At 47.7% G+C, this 24,158-nt stretch overlaps 3 protein-coding genes across 5 annotated transcripts in view; 1 reads left to right on the forward strand and 2 right to left on the reverse strand.

Moving 5' to 3' along the window:
• Positions 1–5,124, reverse strand: part of EXD3 (exonuclease 3'-5' domain containing 3) — an 86,952-nt gene extending 81,828 nt beyond the window's left edge. For 2 of the 3 annotated variants that reach the window (XM_067471911.1, XM_067471909.1), the window contains exon 1: positions 5,065–5,124. The gene's annotated coding sequence lies outside the window, so the exon portion shown is untranslated. Of the gene's footprint in view, positions 1–4,968; positions 5,039–5,064 lie in introns of those variants that run through there. The other variant, XM_067471910.1, reaches the window with a different exon arrangement.
• A 5,943-nt stretch (positions 5,125–11,067) lies between these two features.
• On the forward strand, positions 11,068–18,786 carry CIMIP2A (ciliary microtubule inner protein 2A). Its single transcript, XM_060757277.2, has 7 exons — positions 11,068–11,453; positions 11,665–11,879; positions 13,351–13,706; positions 15,015–15,132; positions 15,746–15,840; positions 16,073–16,190; positions 18,518–18,786. The coding sequence occupies exons 1-7, from the start codon at positions 11,398–11,400 to the stop codon at positions 18,604–18,606; spliced, it is 1,047 nt and encodes a 348-aa protein (XP_060613260.2). The 5' UTR covers positions 11,068–11,397; the 3' UTR covers positions 18,607–18,786.
• Positions 18,599–23,230, reverse strand: TUBB4B (tubulin beta 4B class IVb). Its single transcript, XM_060757276.2, has 4 exons — positions 23,073–23,230; positions 22,847–22,955; positions 20,743–20,853; positions 18,599–19,784 (listed from the first exon to the last, which is right to left on the reverse strand). The coding sequence occupies exons 1-4, from the start codon at positions 23,127–23,129 to the stop codon at positions 18,724–18,726; spliced, it is 1,338 nt and encodes a 445-aa protein (XP_060613259.1). The 5' UTR covers positions 23,130–23,230; the 3' UTR covers positions 18,599–18,723.
• Positions 23,231–24,158: the final 928 nt, after the last annotated feature.

Here is a 24,158-nt window from a genome sequence, read left to right on the forward strand (position 1 = left end):
TAAAAGACTCTAAAGAAGGAGCCTCCACCACATTCCGGGGCAGAGAGAGAGTTCCACTGCTGAACAGCTCTCTCTCACACAGTCAGGAAGTTCTTCCTCATGTTCAGATGGAATCTCCTTTCCCGTAGTTTGAAGCCATGGCTCCATTGCGTCCTAGTCTCCAGGGCAGCAGATAACAAGCTTGCTCCCTCCTCCCTATGACTTCGCCATACCTCCTGATCCATGGCCCTCATCATGTTTCCTCTCCGCCTTCTTTTCTGCAGGCTAAACATGCCCAGCTCTTTAAGCCGCTCCTCATCAGTCTTGTTCTCCAGACCCTTGATTCTTTGAGTTGCCCTCTTTCTCTGGACACATTCCAACTTAGCATCTCCCTTCAATGGTGGTGCCCAGAATTGGACACAGTGTGATTCCAGGTGTGGTCTGACCAAGGCAGATTTGACGGGGAGCAGGACTTCCCTGGATCTAGGCACTAGACTCCTATTGATGCAGGCCAAAATCCCATTGGCTGTTTAAGCCACAACATGACATGTTGGCTCATGTTCCCCTTCCTCCCCATGAGGACTCCACATGTCCTGCTCTTAAGCCAGGCATCGTCCTCCATTCTGTCTCTTTGCATTTCCTTTTTTTCCTGCCTAAGTGGAGTCTCTTGCATTTGTCCCTGTTGAACTTCATTTTGTTAGTTTTGGCCCATCATCTCTGTAATCTGTGAGGATTGTTTTGAATTCAGCTCCTGTCTTCTGGATTATTGGCTGTTCCTCCCAACTTGGTCCCATTTGCAAACTGGATGATCCTTCCTTCTAACCCTTCGTCTAAGTTATGAATCAAGATCCTGAACAGAACCGGGCCCAGGACCGAACCCTGCTGATGGATCTCCACTCGCCACTTCTTTCCAGGATGAAGAGGAGAATTGATTGGGGAGAATCACCCTCTGGGTTCATTCGCCTAAGCAATTACAGATCCACCTAACCATAATTTTGCCTAGCCCACATTGGACTAGTTTCCTTGCCAGACAGTCATGGGGGACCTTGTTGAAGGAAGGCCTTCCTGAAATTGAGATACGCTACATCCACGGCGTTCCCTGCATCTTCCCAGCTTGTAACTCAATTGAAACAAGAGATCAGATTAGTCTGGCATGGCTTGTTTTTGATCAATCCATATTGACTATTAGCGATGACCACATTCGTTTCTAAGTGTTTACAGACCATTTCCTTAATTATCTTTTCCAGGATCTTGCCTGGTATCAAAACGAGGCTGACCAGATGGTAATTGTTTGGGTCATTTTTCCCCCTTCTTGAAGATGGAGAGGGATCACCTTGGCCCTCCTCGAATCTGCTGGGACTTGTCCCGTTCTCCAAGAACTCTCCAAGATGATTTCCAGTGGTTCCGAAATAACTTCCACCAGTTCCTTCAATACTCTTGGATGTATTTGATCTGGCCCCGGGGAATTTGTTTAGAGCAGCCAGGTATTCCTGGACTGCTCTCTATATATTACTATATTGTACTATACCACTAGACTGCAATATTATTAGTTACTAGCTGTACCCGCTACACATTGCTGTGGCCAACCTTTGCTCCCTCTTTCTCTGCTTCTTTCCCTCATTCCTTCGCTCCCTTTCTTTCCTTCCTTCCCTCTCTACCTCTTTCCTTCCTTCCTTCACTTTTTGCTTCCATCCTTCTTTCTCTCTTTCCTTACCTTCCCTCCCTCTTTCTCTCCTTTCTTCCTTCTCTACCTCCTTCCTTCCTTCACTTTTTTGCTTCCACCCTTCTTTCTCTTTCCTTCTTTCCTTCTCTCCCTCTTTCTCTCCTTTCTTCCTTCTCTGCCTCTTTCCTTCCTTCTTTCACTTTTTGCTTCCATCCGTTCTTTCTTTCTTTCCTTCGCTCCCTCTTTCCTTCCTTCCCTTATTTTCTTTCCTTCTCTCCTTTCTTCCTTCTCTACCTCTTTCCTTCCTTCCTTCGCTCTTTGCTTCCATGCTTAGGGAACTGGGCATGTTTAGCCTGAAGAGAAGGCTGAGAGGAGATATGATAGCCATGTATAAATATGTGAGAGGAAGCCACAGGGAGGAGGGAGCAAGCTTGTTTTCTGCTTCCTTGGAGACTAGGACGCGGAACAATGGCTTCAAACTACATGAGAGGAGATTCCATCTGAACATGAGGAAGAACTTCCTGACTGTGAGAGCCGTTCAGCAGTGGAACTCTCTGCCCCGGAGTGTGGTGGAGGCTCCTTCTTTGGAAGCTTTTAAGCAGAGGCTGGATGGCCATTTGTCGGGGGTGATTTGAGTGCAGTGTTCCTGCTTCTTGGCAGGGGGTTGGACTGGATGGCCCATGAGGTCTCTTCCAACTCTTTGATTCTATGATTTTATGATTCCTTCTCTCTTTCCTTCTTTCTCTCCTTTCTTTCCCTTCCTCCCTCCCTCATTCTTTCTTTCTTCCCTTCCTCCCCTCCCTCTTTTTCTGTATTGTCATTTAGCTTTTCATCCTTTCCCTTTTTGAGGGTTTTAATCCTTTCCACTGTTTTTTGGGGGGAATTTATGAGTGATGGCCACTCATTGGCCTGATAGGTGTCTCGCAGATTACTCCCAACTCTACTTCTCATTTCCACCAAATTCCAAGGAAGCCTCCCAGACCCTGAACCAGTGTCTGACGGCTGTGATGGACTGAATGAGGGCTAACAGGTTGAAGCTTAATCCAGACAAGACAGAGGTCCTCTGGGTCAGTTGAGGGACTGACTGGGGTATTGGGTGGCAACCTGTGCTCGACGGGGTTACACTCCCCCTGAAGGTGCAGGTCCATAGCTTGGGGGTCCTCCTGGACCAAACGCTGTCTCTTGATGCTCTGGTGTCAGCGGTGGCCGGGAGGCCTTTGCAGAACTCAAACTTGTGCGACAGCTGCGACCATACCTCGTGAAGTCTGACTTGGCCAGGGTGGTCCACGTCTTGGTTACATCCAAACTGGACTATTGCAATGCGCTCTACACGGGGCTGCCCTTGAAAACGGCCCGGAAGTTTGATCTGGTACAGCGGGCGACAGCCAGGCTCCTTACTGGAGCAAACTATAGAGAGCATACAACACCCCTATTAAAACAGTTTCATTGGCTGCTGATAAGTTGCCGAGCCAAATTCAAGGTGCAGGTCATGACCTATAAAGCCCTAAACGGTTCGGGAAATAGGGAAATAGAGGGAGAAAACGTGGAGGCCGTGATAGACTTTGTATTTCTAGGTGCAAAGATTACTGCAGATGCAGACTGTGGCCAGGAAATTAGAAGATGCTTACTTCTTGGGAGGAGAGCAATGTCCAGTCTCGATAAAATAGTAAAGAGCAGAGACATCAGACTGGCAACAAAGATCCGCCTAGTCAAAGCCATGGTATTCCCTGAAGTCACCTACGGATGTGAGAGCTGGACCTTAGGGAAGGCCGAGCGAAGGAAGATCGATGCTTCTGAGCTGTGGTGTTGGAGGAAAGTTCTGAGAGTGCCTTGGACGGGCAAGAAGATCCAACCAGTCCATCCTCCAGGAAATAAAGCCCGAATGCTCATTGGAGGGAAGGATACTAGAGACAAAGTTGAAGTACTTTGGCCACATCATGTTGTTGTTGTTCATTCGTTCAGTCGTCTCCGACTCTTCATGACATCATGGACCAGCCCACGCCAGAGCTCCCTGTCGGCCGTCACCACCCCCAGCTCCTTCAAGGTCAGTCCAGTCACTTCAAGGATGCCATCCATCCATCTTGCCCTTGGTCGGCCCCTCTTCTTTTTGCCTTCCACTTTCCCCAGCATAATTGTCTTCTCTAGGCTTTCCTGTCTCCTCATGATGTGGCCAAAGTACTTCAACTTTGTCTCTAGTATCCTTCCCTCCAATGAGCATTCGGGCTTTATTTCCTGGAGGATGGACTGGTTGGATCTTCTCGCAGTCCAAGGCACTCTCAGAACTTTCCTCCAGCACCACAGCTCAAAAGCATCTATCTTCCTTCGCTCAGCCTTCCCTAAGGTCCAGCTCTCACATCCGTAGGTTACTACAGGGAATACCATGGCTTTGACTAGGCGGATCTTTGTTGCCAGTCTGATGTCTCTACTCTTTACTATTTTATCGAGACTGGACATTGCTCTCCTCCCAAGAAGTAAGCGTCTTCTGAGTTCCTGGCCACAGTCTGCATCTGCAGTAATCTTTGCACCTAGAAATACAAAGTCTGTCACGGCCTCCACATTTTCTCCCTCTATTTCCCAGTTGTCAATCATTCTTGTTGCCATAATCTTGGTTTTTTTTTATGTTTAGCTGCAACCCAGCTTTTGTGCTTTCTTCTTTCACCTTGATTAGAAAGCTCCTCAGCTCCTCCTCGCTTTCGGCCATCAGAGTGGTGTCATCTGCATATCTGAGGTTGTTAATGTTTCTTCCAGCAATTTTCACCCCAGCTTTGCATTCATCAAGCCCTGCACATCCTCGCATGATGTGTTCTGCATACAAGTTAAAAAGGTTGGGTGAGAGTATGCAGCCTTGCCGTACGCCTTTCCCAATCTTGAACCAGTCTGTTGTTCCGTGGTCAGAACTGACCACGGCCACATCATGAGGAGACAGAAAAGCTTAGAGAAGACAGTTATGCTGGGGAAAGTAGAAGGCAAAAGGAAGAGGGGCCGACCAAGGCCAAGATGGATGGATGGTATCCTTGAAGTGACTGGATTGACCTTGAAGGAGCTGGGGGTGGTGACGGCCGACAGGGAGCTCTGGCGTGGGCTGGTCCATGAGGTCACGAAGAGTCGGAGGCGACTGAACGAATGAACAACAACAAATATTGCAGTACTATTAGTAATATTAGATCTAATATACAATATACAATTATAATAATATAATAAATAATAATAATACGGTAGGCCCACTGATTCAATACGAAATGCCACTATTACATGGGAATAAGATAAGTCAAGATGTGTACAGTTTGCCCTATTGATTCAATCATTAAAAAAGTCAATAATAATACCAATATGGTAGGCCCAGGGCTTCAATGCTAACTCCCAGGACCACAGTAACCGAAGGCATGCCAATTCTTCCCTCAGAATAAACACTTCTCACTCACCAGAGGCGCCGTCGGAAGGAAGGCTCTTCCGTGTCCGTTGGAGAAACCCTTCCCACCGGAAACAGCGAGCGGAGCGGAACCTTCGCGCGCGGCCAGGATTCCAAGGGCCCCCCTCCCTCCTCCAATCTGGATGCCCAGGAAGGGGCACCGGATTTGGGTTGTCCATTCCCACCAAACAGGACGAAGCGTTTGGAGGGCTTCTTTCTTACCTTGTCATTGGAACTGCAGAGGATTTTAATAGGGGGCAAATGGAGCCTCCCACAAGCTTCTTATATCAAGCTTAATACTAGATTGTTTCTGGGCTGCTGTGATTTTTCCGGTCATGTTCCAGAAGCATTCTCTCCTGACCTTTCACTCACATCTTGTGGGGTTCCTCAGGGGCCATTCTCTCCCCTCTGTTGTTTCACATCTATATGCAACCACTTGCTCAGCTGGTTCGAGGTTTTGGGCTTGAGAGTTCCCAGTATGCCGATGACACTCAGCTGGTGCTGAAGATGGAAGGCCGACCGGACTCTGTATCCGATTGTTTCCATCAGTGCCTCGAAGCCGTTACTGGATGGCTGCGTGCCAGCAGGTTGAGGGTGAATCCAGCAAAGATGGAGATCCTATGGCTGGGTGGACCGGGCAGTGGGGACATCCATCTGCCCACCCTGGATGGCGAGGTGCTACGCCCGTCATCATTGGAAAAGAGTCTGGGAGTCCTTTTGGACCCTCTGCTGACGATGGAGGCCTAGGTCTCCGCTGTTAGCAGAAACGCCTTCTTTCATCTGCGGTAGGCTAGATGGCTGGCCCCCTCCCTTTCCAGGGACGATCTAGCTATGGTGATCCAGGCCACGGTCATCTCAAGACTGGACTACTGTAATGCCCTCTACATTGGCCTCCCTCTGTCGGTGATTCGGAAGCTGAAGTTGGTAAAAAACGCAGCTGCTCGGCTTCTTGCGGGAATTCCGATGAGATGCCACATAACCCCAATCTTACTACAGCTGCATTGGTTACCAATTGAGCACCGGATCACTTTCAAAGTGATGGTACTCACCTTTAAGGCCTTGCATGGTCTGGGGCCGATGTACCTGAGGGACCGCCTCACCCCCTACCAACCCCAGAGATCCCTCCGTTCTGAGGACCAAGATCTATTGGAAGTCCCCAGTGTCAAGACCTTGCGTCTAACGGCAACCAGACGCAGAGCCTTCACAGCAGTGACGCCATCAGTCTGGAATGCTCTGCCACCTGAAGTTCGTGCCCTGCGGGACTTACCAGCTTTCCGCAGGGCATGTAAGACATACCTGTTTTGACAGGCTTTTAATGTTTGATACTGTTGTTTTTAAATTGTTTTAAATTGCTTTTAAACTTTGTTAGATTTTAGCTATTCTTGTAAGCCGCTCCGAGCCCCAGGGGAGTGGCGGCATATAAGTTTAAATAATAAATAAATAAATAAATAAATAAATAAATAAATCTATGGCAGGCACCCTGAGAGGTTGTGAGGCTTGTTGGAAACTAAGCACGTGGGGTTTATATATCTCTGGAATGTCCACAGATTTCAACAGAAAGAAGGAAACCATGAAAATTAATAAAATCTGGCTACCAGTATTTAAAAAACTCTAAAATCACTGGCTGCCGATTCAATTCCGAGCACAATTCAAGGTGCTGGTTTTGACCTACAAAACCCTTTACGGTTCCGGTCCAGTGTATCTGTCCGAACGTTTCTCCCTCTACGTCCCACCCCAGAATTTGAGATCATCTGAGGAGGCCCTGCTCTCGACCCCACCGCTATCACAAGTGAGCCTGGTGGGATGAGGAGCAGAGCCTTCTCAGTGGTGGCCCCTCACCTGTGGAACTCACTCCCGGGGGAAATCAGGGCATCAACATCCCTCCTGGCCTTCAGGAGGAAGGTAAAGACGTGGTTGTGGGACCAGACCTTTGGGCAACCTGACAATTAGATATGGAAACCAGATGGATAGGACTGAAAGGACTGACAATTGTGGAATTGGAACTTAAACTATGAGATTGTGAAACGCTGACCGTCAATGAGGTTTGTATTGGTTTTATTGCTTTTACTGGTTTTATGGTTGTTTTGCCTATAATAATTATTGTTTTCTGTTAATTGCTGTGATTGCTAGAATTGCTGTTTTGTTAACTGATGTTATTGTCTTTTGCTGTTATGTGATGCAGGCATCGAATTGTGCCTTGCTTTTGTAAGCCGCCCTTAGTCCCCCCCCCGGGGTGAGAAGGGCGGGGTAGGAGCAGCCGAAAAAAAAAATCAGGACAGTCAATAAAGAGCAACACTAAAAAAAGGGGCGGGAATTCCAGACGATAACCAGTCAGGACCAGCTAACACCTCCCAACAAAGGATCCCCCAAGCAGCAGCCAGCCAGGCTTTGAAGCTGCAAGGCCATTCAATGCAAATCAACAATTATTAACCTGGTCAACAGAAACTGAACAAGTCAAGGAAAATATGGTAAATTGGTCAAGGGATATAAGCTGCTCCATACTCATGACGGACTGGGAATGAAGTCAAACATGCCCTTCCCCCATAAGAGATAGTAACTTATAGTTTTACTAAGGGCAAGGACGCCAGGCTGGATAATAAGGGTTAAGCCTCGGTCAGTTTGGTGTGTATCATTTAATCAAGGCTTTATGCTCTATTTTCATATGTTTACAGCAGAAAGTAACCAATTTATTACTGAAAATCATGCCACAAAAGTATTTGAATTTTCCCATCTGAGGCACACCTGGGCTCCTGATGGTCCCCCATCTCACAAACAAGGGACCCTCTTTCTTCCTCATGGATATATTTCTCTTTATGGACCTTCCTATGATGGACACTGGGGGAGGGTAGTTGGGTTTACTCTCTGTATTATGATTTCTATATTTTCATATTTTCTTCTGTATTTCTATATTTCCCTTCATGTATTTGACCTTGCCCTGACCCTTTTGCCCCCTTCCCCTCTCCTTGGGGGAAATCTACAAGGAAGCTGCCCTGCCTCTGGAAAAGCAATCAGCAATCATGAAAACAACCTTATCTTTGGACATTCTTTGCATGGACAATAATCAAGGAAATCCTTTTGACTTTGGAGTTGGACCATCTTAAGGGTTCCTCTTTGGCAGACTTTTTAATCATATAACAATGGGGGGAAATGGGGAATATGACCTTAGGAAAGTCCTATTTTCCTCCAAGCCATTTTTCTCTCAAATCTTTCCACCAAGGACATTCACAAAAGTTTCCCCTTTGTGCCCTATCTGATTGTAAGAGGAAAACCTTATCACAGACCCATCTCAGGACAATCAAGTGGCTTCTCTGGAAGGCCGATCCCCAGCCTCGATAAGCCTAAGGACATTAAAACTCCATAATCCACTTCAGAATGCATTGTCTCCCTTCATCCCGCCTCCCTCCCTTCTGATTCGCTGGAGCGTCGAGGCAGCAGGAGCCTCCTGAAAGGGTCTGGTGCCCCGCGAAAGCCCTGCGATTGGCCCTGATGCATGGGGGACGGCCAAGCCTCCTCCCAGCTGTTTGCGCGTCAGCCAATCCCCTTTGAACTGGGCGGGATGGGGGATCGGGAATTTTGAAACTCACAACTCTGTATTTTCAATAAAAATGGCCTTTATTTCTGTAACCACATGCTCTGCTTGGCAAACGATTGCTGCTCTGCATCCTTTTCAGCTGAATGGCTAATAAACCTCGATGGCTTTTCTTCAACTTGGTGAGACCTTTCATTGGAAAATCAGGGAAAAATATTGGGTGCTTCTCTGTCTCTGTCTCGCCAGAGGTCTTCAGGGCCTCCAAAGTGCTCACAGCCTCAAAACCTTCTAAGACTTATGTCTAGATCAACAAGGACAAACTGGCAAATGCTGATAGTTACACATTAACAATTCGTAGTTAGCATATGTTAGCATATGTTTACAGAGAGACCATCTAATTGGTCTCTGCCTCCTGGCAAAGACCCCTAAATTCATGCTCTATAACAGGAAGAGATCTGGCTTAAGAAGTTATGATACTTATATGCAACAAAGCTTAAGGAGAACTGGTATAAAATATTTTATAGATGGTACTTAACTCCAGAAATACTATCAAAGATTAGTAAGGGTAAAACAAAAGATGAATGTTAGAAATGTGAAAAACATCCAGAGGTGGTGGAAATGCAAGAAAATAAAGATTTTTTGGCACCAAATACACAAGAAGATTTAACTTATCCTACATATAAAATTCGATCCAAAACCAGAATCCTTGTTATTAGGGATTATGGACTTTAAGGTAGATAAGAATATGGATAAGATCTTTTTTATTTAATAACTGCTGCAAGAATGAGCTTGGCCAAATTATGGAGATCTAAAGAAATCCCTACAGTGGAACAATGGATTTTGAAAGTAATGGACATCATGAACATGGATATACTTACTCAAAAGATTTCACACAACAAAGCAAAATCTTACAGAACAGACTGGAAATAATTTTTTGAATTTGTAAAAGGAGAAAATAAAGAAATTTATATCAGAAATTTATGAAAGAAACTTAAAGGAATTACCAATATGAAACCGATTATAATAATAATAAAAAGAAGAGAGAAATGTGGTGTTCCCACAACCTGGGGAGGTCCTGTAAGTACTATACATCCCCTACCCTTTGCTGTCTTTTATTTATCATTATCATTATTATTATTATTATTCCTTTTTCCTTTTTCTTTTCCCACTTTACTAAAAATTATATTCTTTTTATGTAAACAAGCTGAAAACAACTACCTCTATAATTACTTTCTTTTTCCTTTTCTTCGTTCCTACTCTGAAGGAACATTTTTTTAATTCTTAATAAAAATAATTTTTAAAAAATGCAAATCAAGGTGGCCAATGGCAACATTTACACTTGCCTCCAACAGACAAGAGTACTTTCTCCCACCCTGGACATTATTCCACAGGTATATAAACCCCACTTGCCTATGTGTTGTTGAAGGCTTTAATGGCTGGAATCACTGGGTTGTTTTTGAGTTGTCAGGCCATCAAATGCTAATCAAGGTGGCCAATTGAAACATTCACACCTAGCTCCAACAGAAAGGAGTTCTTTCTCCCACCCTGGACCTTCCACAGATATATAAACCCAATTTTCAATTTTCCAACAAACCTCACAACCTCTGAGGATGCTTGCCACAGATGTAGGCGAAATGTCAGGAGAGAATGTTCCTAGAACATAGCCACACAACCTGAAAAATCTACAACAACCCACTTAACTAGTTTCCAGAAGACCCCACAACCTCTGAGGATGCCTGCCATATATGTGGGTGAAATGTCAGGAGAGAATGCTTCTGGAACATGCCATACAGCCCGGAAAACTCACAGCAAGCCATTGATTCTGGTCATGAAAACCTTCAACAACACTATATTGTTTATTTTGTTGACATTTTATTTACAAGGCCCACTTAAGCCAGGCATGGGCAAACTTCAGCCCTCCAGGTGTTATAATATTTTATATAACATCTACTAACATTACAATATAATGGTATAGTACAATACAGTGATATTTAACACTGATATTATACTATGCTAATAATATAATCTATTGTATGTATATATATATCTCTTGTAAGCCACTCTGAGTTCCCTTCAGGGTGAGAAGGGCGGCATATAAATGTCGTAAATAAATAAATAAATTTTGGACTCCAGCTCCCACAATTCCACATAAAGGTTTTGACCTGTGAGCAAAAGGCCGGTAAAGAGGGAGTTGATCGCACCTTTTTGGGAAGGGAGTTCGAGCCGCGGGGCCACCACCAAGAAGCCCTCTCTCTTGTTCCCACCAAGTGCACTTGTGATGGTGGTGGGACTGAGAGAAGGGCCTCTCCTGATAATCTCGGGGCTTGTGAGGGCTAATAGGAGGAGATATGATCCCCCAAGTACGCTGTTTAGGGCTTTATAGCTAAAGCTAGCACCTTGAATTGTGCCCGGAAACTAACAGAGCCAGTGTAGCTGCTTCAAGAGTGGGGTAGTTCTTTCCCCACATCGCATCCCCAGAAGCAGTCTAGACGCCTACCTTTGTATCAGTTGAAGTTTCCGATTTGAGGCCAAAAGATCCACAGAGAGTTGGAAGCCCTCCTGAGAGAAGTACAATAAGGGAGGCTAAAGAGTGGAGGAAATGGCCTTGCTTCCCTCAGCAGTGAGTTCCACAGGACTCAGCAAGATCCCATTTTGGAGAAGACAACCCAACCTGTGAGATCCTTGCCCCCCATATTGGGGAGGAAAGGGAGGGGAGGCAGGGCTTCTTCACAATGGTCACCCGGGAGACCAGGAGGCTGCTGCTGAGCCCCTGCCCTCTGGCCACTTGAGTGCCCCATCCGGCACCATTGACCCACCATGACTACGACCAAGAGGTGCAGCTTCTTCCCCCAGGAGCCCTACTACATCCCTGGGTGAGTTGAGGCCATCCCAGGAGTGGGAGATTTTGGCCAGAGACAAGGGGCTGTTCCGCACGGGGATTCTGGGGGTTGCAGTCTTCCAATAACCAACAAAAACCCAAACGAGAGAGACGTGGTGAAATTGGTGGGATTGGCTCCTCTATTTATTACAAAGCATCATTCTTACAGTGTTGTTACTTGTCCTCATCCTCCCTTTCCTCCCAAGATATAGCGGGTTCTACCCTCAGGTCCGCTACCAGGTGGGCAAGACCTACGGCAGAACCACAAACGACATCCTGACCGACCCCGAGGTCTACAAGAGCCCCAACTCCGTGCTGACCCCTCTCTTGCGGCCCAAGTTCATTGAAGACTTCAGCCGCCGGCCGCGTCCCACACAGGAGCCGATGGATCAGTATCAGAACTACATCCCCGGATACACAGGTGGGCCAGCCAGAAAAAAAGTCCCTGTTGCCCCTTCTTCCAGTCCCAAACGAAAGGCATAATACTGGCCTCATTCCAAAGGCAGCCGGGTGCCACCACAAAGCAGACCCCATCCTTCATTAATAGATAATGATCATCCTCTGTTCATGACATGTGGGGAGAGGTTGCTCTATGATATCCACAGAAGCATGTGGTTTCCTTACTGATCCTTCCATTGCACTCACAGCTTTTTGCAATGCTCCCCCAAAAGGGCTCAGGGACATATTCAAGGTTTCTGCCTCCCCAAGTTATGAACAACATAGGTTCTGTAGGTTTGTTCTTAAGTTGAATTTGTTTGTAAATCAGAACAGGGACATTTAAAAAGTGCAACTCTATCTGTCTGGAGCCCCCGGTTGTGCAGTGGGTTAAACTGCTGAGCTGCTAAACTTGTTGACTGAAAGGTCGCAGGTTTGAATCCGGGGAGCGGCGTGAGCTTCCGCTGTCAACCCCAGCTTCTGCCAACCTAGCAGTTCGAAAACATGCAAATGTGAGATCAAAAGGTACTGCTCTGGCAGGAAGGTAACAGCGCTCCATGCAGTTATGCCAGCCACATGACCTTGGAGGTGTCTAAGGATGACGCCAGCTCTTTGGCTTAGAAATTGAGATGAGCAACCAACTCCCAGAGTCGGACATGACTGGACTTAATGTCAGGGGAAAACCTTTACCATCTATCTGTCTATCTAACTAATTTCTTGTCCCTGTGATGATTGGAATTTGAAGAATGTGACTTGTGGAAACAAGGATTGGGATAAAGCTTCAGTGGAAACACCTTTTCTCCATGATAATGACTCTTTCTGGGGTGAATTTTGTGACGAAATGAAAATTATGCATAGTTCACGTTTGATCAGTCCACACACTCTCTTGCCAGAGAAAAGATATGCCATGCAGATGATCAATAAAGAACATTAGTCTTTGTTATGCAGAGCAACACACACACACACACACACACACACACACACACATATACACACAATTATGTGAACAGTTGCATTGACTCACACAACTTCCTTAGAGAGAATCAAAATGGTCCATGTGGGAGACAAATCTGATCTGTCTCTCTGTTTGCTTCTCTCTTAGCTGCTGCATAGCTGAAGCCTAATAATGTAATAGTATTCAAAAGTCCCAGGCTCAGCCATTTCCCCAGACATAGCCCAACCAATCAGCTTCATGCATCTTATTTTACAGTTGACACACACACTAACTGATTTCTTGCATGCACCAATGAATTTCCCTTCTTAGGGGTAGATTCTCTGACTTCCTGTTGTCTCAGCCCTATCTTTAACTTGGAGTCGTTTGTAAGTTGGATGTTTGTAACTCGGATACTGCCTTTACTTACCAGGTTGGTTTTCAAGTAAACTCACACCGTTACCAAGCTGGGTTTTTGATCCAGCTTGGCTGTTCCTTTCTATTCTATACTCTCTCTCTCCCACAGGCTTTGTACCCCACCAGAGCTGTGTCCCCATCCCTGGCAAAGAGAACTGGCCTCCCATTCCAAGGCCTGAGCCCCAAAGGTGGATGGACCCGGACTCAGCGCAGCTCCTGGAGCAGAGGAAGTACAGCCCCTGCCACCCTGGCATCCGCTTGGCCTGTGGTCCTGGCTGGAGGCAGTTTGCAGCCACGGCCGGCTCACGGCTGGTCTCGGGGCAAGGCGACCGGAAGGCTATCTGCCACCCAGACGTGGCCCTGGTCTGCGGGAAGGAGGAGGCCGGCGGGCCCTGCGACGCTGGGATGTCCCTTGTGTGCGGCCAGGGATGGAGGGCCACCCCATGCGTCACCGGCAGGGAGCAAGTGCGTGCAGGCACCCTGTTTTGGGCCATCCTTCTACACCATCATGCCCCACAAGTATTTAAATTCACACAAACTGGATTAGGGCAGAGGCCTCTCTGGTCCAGCATTCTTTCAATTTTTGTACTATAAACAAAAAACAAGGTTTCCATGACACAAACAAAGTTCTTTATACTTCCTTCTTTGCTTCCATGCTGGGCTTCTTTCTCATGCAGATAAACAGCTTCGCTCTCACAGAGGCTCTTCTCACACTGAAGCTACACAGGAGCTTCACACAGTCGCTTTTTACACACAGCAGCCTTCACACACAATGGTCTTCTCTCACCAATGCTTCTCACACCAGGCCTTCTCAAATTGAGGCCTACTAACTACTGAGGCCTTTCTCCCACTGAGGTTTTCTCACACACCGAGGGCTACCTCAGACTGACACCTCTCTCAAACTTTATTTATTGTATCAGGAGTGAACTAAACAGTTGTATTGTATTTAAAACACACATACACAAAGTTTGCAAAACTTGGCATTCTATTAAATGTCCTTTGACCAGTAGCTGGCCACTTGAAGTGCCTATAGTGTTGTTATATGATGCTCCTCAATTGTGCATGTGGCAGGGCTCAGGTTGCATTGTAGTGGGGCTTCTCTCACCGAAGCACTAGGCCTTCTCAAATTGAGGCCTACTAACTACTGAGGCCTTTCTCCCACTGAGGTTTTCTCACACACTGAGGGCTACCTCAGACTGACACCTCTCTCACACTTTATTGTGCATGTGGCAGGGCTCAGGTTGCATTGTAGTAGGTGGTCTGTGGTTCGCCCTTCTCCACACTCGCATGTTATGGACTCCACTTTGTAGCCCCATTTCTTAAGGTTGGCTCTGTATCTCGTGGTGCCAGAGCGCAGTCTGTTCAGCACCTTCCAAGTCACCCAGTTTTCTCTGTGGCCAGGAGAGAGTCTCTAATTTGTTAGCAGCCACTGGTTGAGGTTCTGGATTTTAGCCTGCCACTTTTGGACTCTCGCTTGCTGAGGTGTTTCACACTGTTCTCACACTGAGACAAACTAACATCGAGACCTTCTCATACAGAGGCCTACTAACAGACTGAAGCCTTTTCACACTGAGGGCAACTAACACTGAGGTGTACTAAGCTATAGGCACACCTGCTTATATTGGATTGCAGCTTTTGCTGAGATATTGCATCCTTTTAACCCTTTCAGTGCTTGACTCACATTTTTGTAATTCAAAATACCTATTTTTAAAATATTTCTGACACAACCATCCTGCCGACCTCTTTATTATCTTTGCCCCTCTGGGGATTTAGCCCATAAGGGTTGAAGGCACCCCTTTGCCGCCAGTGACGGAGACCGTGGACGTGAGGCGCTTTGGCCGGACACCCAGGATGGACGTACCCAACCTCATCCAGAGGAAAGCCATCTCAGGTCGGTAGAGAGAACAGCCACCATTCTATCCCTCTTGGCCCTTTTTCACTGCAGTCAGAGCGCTATGACTCCACTTTCAGAGCTCAGCTGGGACTGGTAGCCCTTGTTCTCTAGGTGGGATGTCTTTGCTCAGCCTTGGCTAACCCCTGGGGGTCTCCCACTCCGCTTAGAGGGGAAATCCACTGCAACTAGGCAGTCAAGGCAGAACAGAGGGAAATCCCCAAAAATAGTCAACTGCAGGAAGTATCCCATCATTTTGTGTACAGTGTTCCCTAGCTACTTCGCAGTTCGCTTTTCGCGGACTCGCTGTTTCGCGGGTTTTTGCCTCCCAGTTTATGAATGGTTGCCGTTGCCCAGAGTGGCGTTCTAATCCCGCCTCCTGGAGAGAGGCAGCCAATCAAGAAATATTGCAAAGAGGAGACAGCTAGCCAACTCGATGTACATATATAGCACCCCTACTTTGTGGATTTTAACTTTTCACGGGTGATCCCGTATCGTAACACCCGCAATAAGTGAGGGAACACTATATGTGTGGAGGCTCAGCTCCCAAGGTCCCAAACAGTTGCCCCCTCCCTGCCAAGACAGAACTTCTGCCACTCTTTCTCCTTCGCAGGATATACGGGATTCATCCCTCGATTCACCTGGATTATGGGCATCAATTACCTGAACGGAGTCAAGGATGCCATGAATGAATTTGATAAAAATCAGGTAAAGACGATGCTGAAGCCAAGCGCTTTCATGTCTGTGCTGCTTGCCTGTGTCCCAATAGATAACTGACGGCAGGGAAGGCTCCCTAGTCATAGGCAGAACCCACCAGTGGTCATTTGGACCAGTATGGGGGAACCTTACGGAACTCCCTACCAATTCTAACTTAACCTAGAATGCCCTTATTCCCCAATGAAAGAAAGGTAAAGTATCCCCCCATGTTGTCTCTCCCCAGGAAATACTGAGAAGCCCCATGTACTGCTTTGGCCAGCGGCTGCCACATACCTACTGGCCCAATACCAAGATCTACTCCAGTAGCGGCTTGGTGCCATTCTACACGGGGTTTGTGCCAAGTAAGTCTGGGAGACAAAGAGTTTTATATCTCTTGTGAGCTGCCCCGAGTCCCTCCAAGACAGTATTTCTCAACCTGGGGGTTGCGAGAGGGGGTTTCGGAGGGGTCACGCCAAAGACCATCAGAAGACACATATTCTGATGGTTTTAAGAACCCCTTTGGCAGAGAAGGCTGAAGATCTCTCCAACTATCCTTTTCGGTATTGGTGAACTACAACTTCCAGAATTCAAACACAGACACCACCACCCCGCCCCAACCCAACCAGTATTCATTGCTGGCTATGTAGGTAGTGTGCAAATTTGGTGCAGATCCATTGCGGGCTGGGTTCAGAGTGCTCTTTGATTGTAGGTCAACTATAAATCCCAGCTATTACAACTCCCAAATATCAAGGTCTACTTCCTCCAAACCCTACCAGTGTTCACATCTGGGCATACTGAGTTTTCGTGCCAAGTTTGGTCTAGATCCATCATTATTTGAGTCTACAGTGTTCTCTGGATGTAGGTGAACTACAACTCCAAAACTCAAAGGCAATGCCCACCAAACTCTCCCAGTATTTTCTGTTGTTCATGGGAGTTCTGTGTGCCAAGATTGATTCAATTCCCATAGTTGGTGGAGTTCAGAATGCTCTTTGATTGTAGGTGAACTTTAAATCCCAGCAACTACAACTCCAAAATGACAAAATCAATTCCCTCCCCAGTCCCACCAGTATTCAAATGTTGGCGTATTGAGTATTTGTGCCAAATTTGGTCCAGGGAATGCAAATACATCATGCATATCAGATATTTACATTATGATTCATAACTAAATAAAAATTACAGTTATGAAGTAGCAACAAAAATGTTATGGTTGGGGGTCACCATCAAGGGGTCTCGACATTAGGAAGGTTGAGAAACACTGCTCCAGGGAGATGTTACAAATAAATTATTATTATTATTAACACAACAAGATGAGTCCACAGCAGACACACTGCTGGCTGTTGAATTGGATCACACGTCGGACACTTCCCAAGTGTCTAGGACTGTGTGATGTATCGGCGAATAATGCGTGCAGATCCCAGTAAGGTGGCCTTCTGCAGTTGGCAGATGGTAATTTTGACAGCGCTGATTGTGTTTAAGTGCAGGACAAGGTCTTTAGGCACTGCACCCAGTGTGCCGATCACCACTGGGACCTTTACTGGTTTGTGCCTTATTATTATTATTATTATTATAGTACTAGCTGCCCCTGCCCACGCGTTGCTGTGGCTGTCTTGTGATCTGGAAAACGAAATAATGAGAAAGTGTTGGTTTCAAATATATGTAATTTCTTTCTGCTTGTGGGTAAACAGTATTACTTGCCGTTTCTGTCTGTGTTGATTGTCTGGTTTGTCTTCTCTGGGACATGCAACATATAATTGTCCTTCTTTAGGGGTCCCTTTCAAATCTATACTATATCTCTCTGTGTGTGTGAATCATATCTATCTATATCTATGGCTGGATGGCTCTTTGTCAGGAGGGCTTTGATTACGTTTTCTTGCCCCGGTGAAGGGAGTTGGACTGGATGGCCTTAAATATTTTCTGTTGGTCATGGGGGTTCAGTGTGGGAAGTCTGCCCCAATTCTATAGTTGGTGGGGTTCAGAATGCTCTTTGATTGTAGGTGAACTATAAATCCCAGTTAACTACAACTCCCAAATGTCAAGGTGTATTTCCCCAAACTCCATCTGTGTTCATATTTGGGCTTATGGAACATTCGTGCCAAGTTTGGTCCAGATCCATCATTGTTTGAGTCCACAGTGCTCTCTGAATGTAGGTGAACTACAACTCCCAAACACAAGGTCAATGCCCACCAAACCCTTCTAGTGTTTTCTATTGGTCATGGGAGTCCTGTGTGCCAAGTTTGGTTCAATTCAATCATTGGTGGGGTTCAGAATACTCTTTTGATTGTAGGTGAACTATAAATCCCAGCAATTACAACTCCCAAATGACAAAATCAATTTTTTTTAGTGATGGTCACTCCTTGGGTTAGTAGGTGTCTTGTGGCCAAATTTGGCAGCAATTTGTCCAGCAGTTTTTGAGTTATATTAATCCCACAAACGAACATTACATTTTTATTTATATAGATTATTATTATATCATATTATTATTGTTGTTGTTGCCAAAGAACGCCTGGCTTCCTTCCCCTCCAAAGAGTGTCCCTGCCCACCTTTGTCCTCTTCCATTTGGCAGAACGCAGCAAATTCCAAGCTCTTTGCGCTCCTCTCCCCTCCCTGGCGGCCATGTTGCCACATGCCAGGCAGAACAAGCCTGGGCACAGATACCCACTGACTCCTCTCCCATCTTCTTTTTCCCCAGCCATCAGGCACAACTATGCTCTAACCTTTGGAAACAGCACCCGCAAAGCCTATTATGACGAACTGCTGCGGAGACAGCCTGCAGGGTAAAAATGCTTTTAATGCCTGTACAACATCAGAGAGGTGACACAGAGGGAGAGCAGAACAGTAAAGTAACAGGAAAAACGAGCGTGAGACAAATAAAGTCCAACAGGCAGCAAGCAGGCCTCAGGCGGCTTCTTCCTCAGCCTCTTCCTCAAACTCGCCCTCCTCCTCGGCGGTGGCATCCTGGTACTGCTGGTACTCGGAGACCAGGTCGTTCATGTTGCTCTCGGCCTCGGTGAACTCCATCTCATCCATGCCCTCGCCCGTGTACCAGTGCAGGAAGGCCTTGCGCCGGAACATGGCCGTGAACTGCTCCGAAATGCGCTTGAAGAGCTCCTGGATGGCGGTGCTGTTGCCGATAAAGGTGGCCGACATCTTGAGGCCGCGGGGTGGGATGTCGCAGACGGCTGTCTTAACGTTGTTGGGGATCCACTCCACAAAGTAGCTGCTGTTCTTGTTCTGCACGTTGAGCATCTGCTCGTCCACCTCCTTCATGGACATGCGGCCTCGGAAGACGGCCGCCACCGTCAGGTAGCGCCCGTGTCGGGGGTCGCAGGCCGCCATCATGTTCTTGGCGTCGAACATCTGCTGCGTCAGCTCCGGTACGGTCAGGGCCCGGTACTGCTGGCTCCCGCGGCTGGTAAGCGGGGCAAAGCCCGGCATGAAGAAGTGCAGACGGGGAAAGGGCACCATGTTGACGGCCAGCTTGCGCAGGTCGGCGTTGAGCTGCCCAGGGAAGCGCAGGCAGGTGGTGACGCCGCTCATAGTGGCCGAGACCAGGTGGTTGAGGTCGCCGTAGGTGGGGGTGGTCAGCTTGAGGGTCCGGAAGCAGATGTCGTAGAGGGCCTCGTTGTCGATGCAGTAGGTCTCATCTGTGTTTTCCACCAGCTGGTGCACCGAGAGGGTGGCGTTGTAGGGCTCCACCACAGTGTCCGAGACCTTCGGGGAGGGCACCACGCTGAAGGTGTTCATGATGCGGTCGGGGTACTCCTCCCGGATCTTGCTGATGAGGAGGGTGCCCATGCCAGAGCCCGTGCCGCCCCCCAGCGAATGCGTGAGCTGGAAGCCCTGCAGGCAGTCACAGCTCTCGGCCTCCTTCCGCACCACATCCAGCACCGAGTCCACCAGCTCTGCCCCCTCTGTGTAGTGGCCCTTGGCCCAGTTGTTGCCTGCGCCGCTCTGACCTGGAAGGGAACAGGCAGTGGGGGAGGCACCCGTTAGGGTCTTCTGCCACTTCCAAAGGGATTCTGAGCCAGCTGAACACCAGCTGAACACCAGGAGACTTGCCCTTTCTGCTGAGGTCACTGAGCTCATGCCCTGGAGCCCAGTCACTCATGCAAATCCTGGCAAGCATGGCACAGACCCACCCTCCTCTCCAAGGCTGACACACCCTGGGCTTTGGCACACCTCCCCTGGCAACGGGAAGGGATGTGGAATGGAGTCTCCAACAGGAAGTTTCCTAAAGGCTGCCACATTAAAGTAAAATTGGGGACCCCTCCTCCCAACACCAACTGTTGCTCTGGGTCAGCGTGAAGAGGGGTTCCACCTTGTCTCCTGTGCTATGTTAATAATATAATATAACATAACATATTGTATATACATATATTTATAATATAATAATAGTATATATTATACATTATAATATATAATACAATATTTATTATATTATAATGTAATACAATATAATACTAATAATAAGATATTATTATATATTTTATATTACATGTAATATTACTAATAATATTACAAAATAATAGTATAGTACAATATAGCAATATATACTACTGACATTATACTATGCTAATAATATAATATATTGTACATATATATATCTTGTAAGCCGCTCTGAGTCCCCTCCTGAGTGAGAAGGGCAGCATATAAATGTCATAAATAAATAAATAAAATTAAACTTCTTGTGTCTAAACGGCGCGCCATGCAATCATACCGGCCACATGACCTTGGAGGTGTCTATGGACAACGCCGGCTCTTTGGCTTAGAAATGGAGATGGGCATCAACCCCCAGAGTCAAGGGAAAACCTTTACTAAATGCCAACTAAGCAGGTGGTCTGTGGGGCCAAGGCTTCCCTCCCGTTCTGGGCTTTACCACCCTTCAAACCCACACAATGTCACCTGTTTACCCACCAAACACAAAGTTATCTGGCCGGAAGATCTGCCCAAAGGGGCCGGAGCGCACTGAGTCCATGGTGCCGGGCTCCAGGTCCACCAGCACGGCGCGTGGGACATATTTGCCACCTGTGGAAGGAAGCGGAGGGTATCGCTGAGGAAATACCTCCTGTACTGCATGTGGAGTGAAGCAAAAAAACAAGACTCCTTCCCACCCTATGTAATGTCTCAGTGCCAAGGCAGGAAGCTTCCAGATGCCAACTGAGGCAGCAGCAGAAGCAAAGCAGCCTTGGCTCAAAATGGAGCCTGTCCTCGTTCCAGAGTGGCTCTGGAACCGAGGGCAGGTTCCATCTTGAGCCAAGGCTGCCTTGCTGCTGCTTCTGCGCAGGTAGCCCCCCCCCCCCCCACTCCCCTGACATGCTCAGAGGCGCCATGGCAAAGGGAAACAATCCTTTTTAGGTGTAGTTTGAAACCAATTTCAATATTTTCATGCTCTGTGACACAACAGACGTACACGCTGTTTAATTTTTATATTCACATTTGAACACACACAGGGGCTGTTTTTATGCATATTGTGCCATGCCAAATGCAATGTAGTTGCCTCGGATCCCTATATCGGGAAGAGGGCAGATAAATAAAAACAAAGAAATAAATATAAAAATTCAATGAATATAATAAAAGCAACACAGAAGATCCACCCTTTTGTTAAATTTCTGCCTAAGCAGTACCTATTGATCTACTCACATTTGCATGTTTTTGAACTGCTAGGTTGGCAGAAGCTGGGGCTAACAGTAGGAGCTCACCCCAGTTTCGAACCGCCAACCTATCAGCCAGCAAGTTTAGCAGCTCAGCGGTTCATACTACTGCGCCACTGCAGGCTTCTTATAATATATATTTTAATATATTAATATAATATAAATAATAATATAATATATGCAGTAAATAAAATATATTGGACCTGGCAATGGTGTGGCATTGCCTAATGACAATGGAGTTTCTTAGGATCTCAGTATAACCTGTTTTACTGATAACTGCAGCCCATTATTATATAAATATGAATATAAGAAAAATATAAAATCATAATAAAAATAACAAAAAAATTAAAAATGAAATAAAATAATTATTCTGCTTGGGGTGCCCTTGAAGGGGTATCAATGTGTGTGTCCCTAAAACGCCTCTAAACAGCAATCCATGGCTCCCCACTTCCTCCAGCACTTTATGGCCCTCTGCACATGCTCAGGGCCCCCCTCGATCCTCTCCTTTGGAAGCTCGAGGGTGCTCTGTACATGCTCAGAGGCCCCCTCAATCCTCTCCTTTGGAAGCCCAAGAACACTCTGCACATTCTCAGAGTCTCTATCCCTCCTCTTAAAACCTTCAGGTGCTCTGCACATGCTCAGAGGCCCCCTCATCTCTTTTGAAAGCCCAAGTGCGCTCTGCATATGCTCAGAGGCCCCCTTCCTCCTCTCGAAGCCCGAGGGCACTCTGCACATGCTCAGAGGCCCCCTCATCTCTTTTGAAAGTCCAAGTGCGCTCTGCATATGCTCAGAGGCCCTCTCCCTCCTCTCGAAGCCCGAGGGCACTCTGCACATTCTCAGAGTCTCTATCCTTCCTCTTGAAACCTTCAGGTGCTCTGCACATGCTCAGAGGCCCCCTCATCTCTTTTGAAAGTCCAAGTGCCCGAGGGCACTCTGCACATTCTCAGAGTCTCTATCCCTCCTCTTGAAACCTTCAGGTGCTCTGCACATGCTCAGAGACCCCCTCATTTCTTTTGAAAGCCCAAGGGCACTCTGCACATGCTCAGAGGCCCCTTCATCTCTTTTGAAAGCCCAAGTGCGTTCTGCATATGCTCAGAGCCCCACTCCACCCCTCTCGTAGCCCGAGGGCACTCTGCACATGCTCAGAGGCCCCCTACCTCCTCTCGAAGCCCAAGTACGCTCTGCATATGCTCAGAGTCCCCCTCACCCCTTTCATATCCGGAGGGCGCTCTGCACATGCTCAGAGGCCATTCTCTTCTGCTTTGGAAGCCCGAGGGCGCTCTGCACATGCTCAGAGGCCCCCTTCCTCCTCTCGATGCCCAAGGGCACTCTGCACATGCTCAGAGGCCCTTTCCCTCCTTCCTCACCGGTGGCCTCGTTGTAGTAGACGTTGATGCGCTCGAGCTGGAGGTCGCTGTCGCCGTGGTAGGTGCCGGTGGGGTCGATGCCGTGCTCGTCCGAGATCACCTCCCAGAACTAGACGGGGAGAAGGCGCGCTTGAGCCGGGCCTCGAAGGCCGGGCCGCATCCCCGACCTCCCTTCGCCTCCCTCCCCGCCCTTCCTTTCCCTTCCCTCCCTCCGCATCACCCGCACCTTGGCGCCGATCTGGTTGCCGCATTGGCCAGCCTGCAGGTGCACGATCTCCCTCATGATGGATGCCGAAAGCGGTCGGGCGCGAAGACGAGCAGCGGTGACAAACAGCGACAGCGACTGCAGTTGTCAATAACTGGCTGCGTCAAGGTAACGGCCGCTCCTTTTATACCAAAGGGGGCGGGGGCAGGCTCGGCCACGCCCTCCCTCCTCCCCGTTGGTTGGTTTGAATGATTGATGGCGGGCCCCTCTCTGTTACAGCGAGCGCGCGTGCGCGGGAAAAGGTTCTCCGGGTAACGGCTGCAGTGGGAAAAGGCAGCCGTTACCCCCTCCCTGCGATTCTTGACAGGGGCTACGCAAAAAGCGTAGCGAAAAGGAGACGATGCGGCATTCGAGGTCCCGCGCAATTAGCGTAACGGCTGAGAGGGCCCAGGACGGCGCAGTGGACGCTGTAACCAAGGCCCCCCTTAGCAACGCGGCCTAGTCCCTCAAAGGCACGTTGGCCCTGGGACAGTCATGTTACTCCCGCCTGGCAACCGGCTCCAAGGCCGCAGCCCTAGCCTAGTAACCGCAAAACATACACAAGGCAGCCTTGGTTGGTTTCTGGGGGAAACCAAAGGCAGGAAAGGCCTGGGTTTGGCCAAAGGCCCAAAGGAGAGGGCCAAAGGCCATGGCAGTCCACATTAAACTAAATTTCAAAGCACTCTTATTCAGTCTCGCAAAAGCATACCCTACAACTAAATTCCTATAAGGTGGGGTCACACTCTCTCAGCCTCAGAAGCAAAACCCCACCTGAAGAAGTGTTTACAAAACTATTAGTAGTAGTATAACATGGGCAAACCTTGGCCCTTGTGTTTTGGACTTCAATAGTAATAACTAGCCATCCCCTGCCACGCGTTGCTGTGGCCTACATGGGGGTTCTGTGTGGGAGGTTTGGCCCAATTCTATTGGTGGGGTTCAGAATGCTCGTGTTTGAAGGTGAACTATAAATCCCAGCAGCTACAACTCCCAAATGTCACGATTCTATTTCCCCCAAACTCCACCATTGTTCACATTTGGACATATTGAGTATTCGTATAGACTTTGGTC

The sequence above is a fragment of the Anolis sagrei genome, chromosome 11 (genome assembly GCF_037176765.1).
Source record: "Anolis sagrei isolate rAnoSag1 chromosome 11, rAnoSag1.mat, whole genome shotgun sequence".
NCBI classification, from domain to species: domain Eukaryota; kingdom Metazoa; phylum Chordata; class Lepidosauria; order Squamata; family Dactyloidae; genus Anolis; species Anolis sagrei.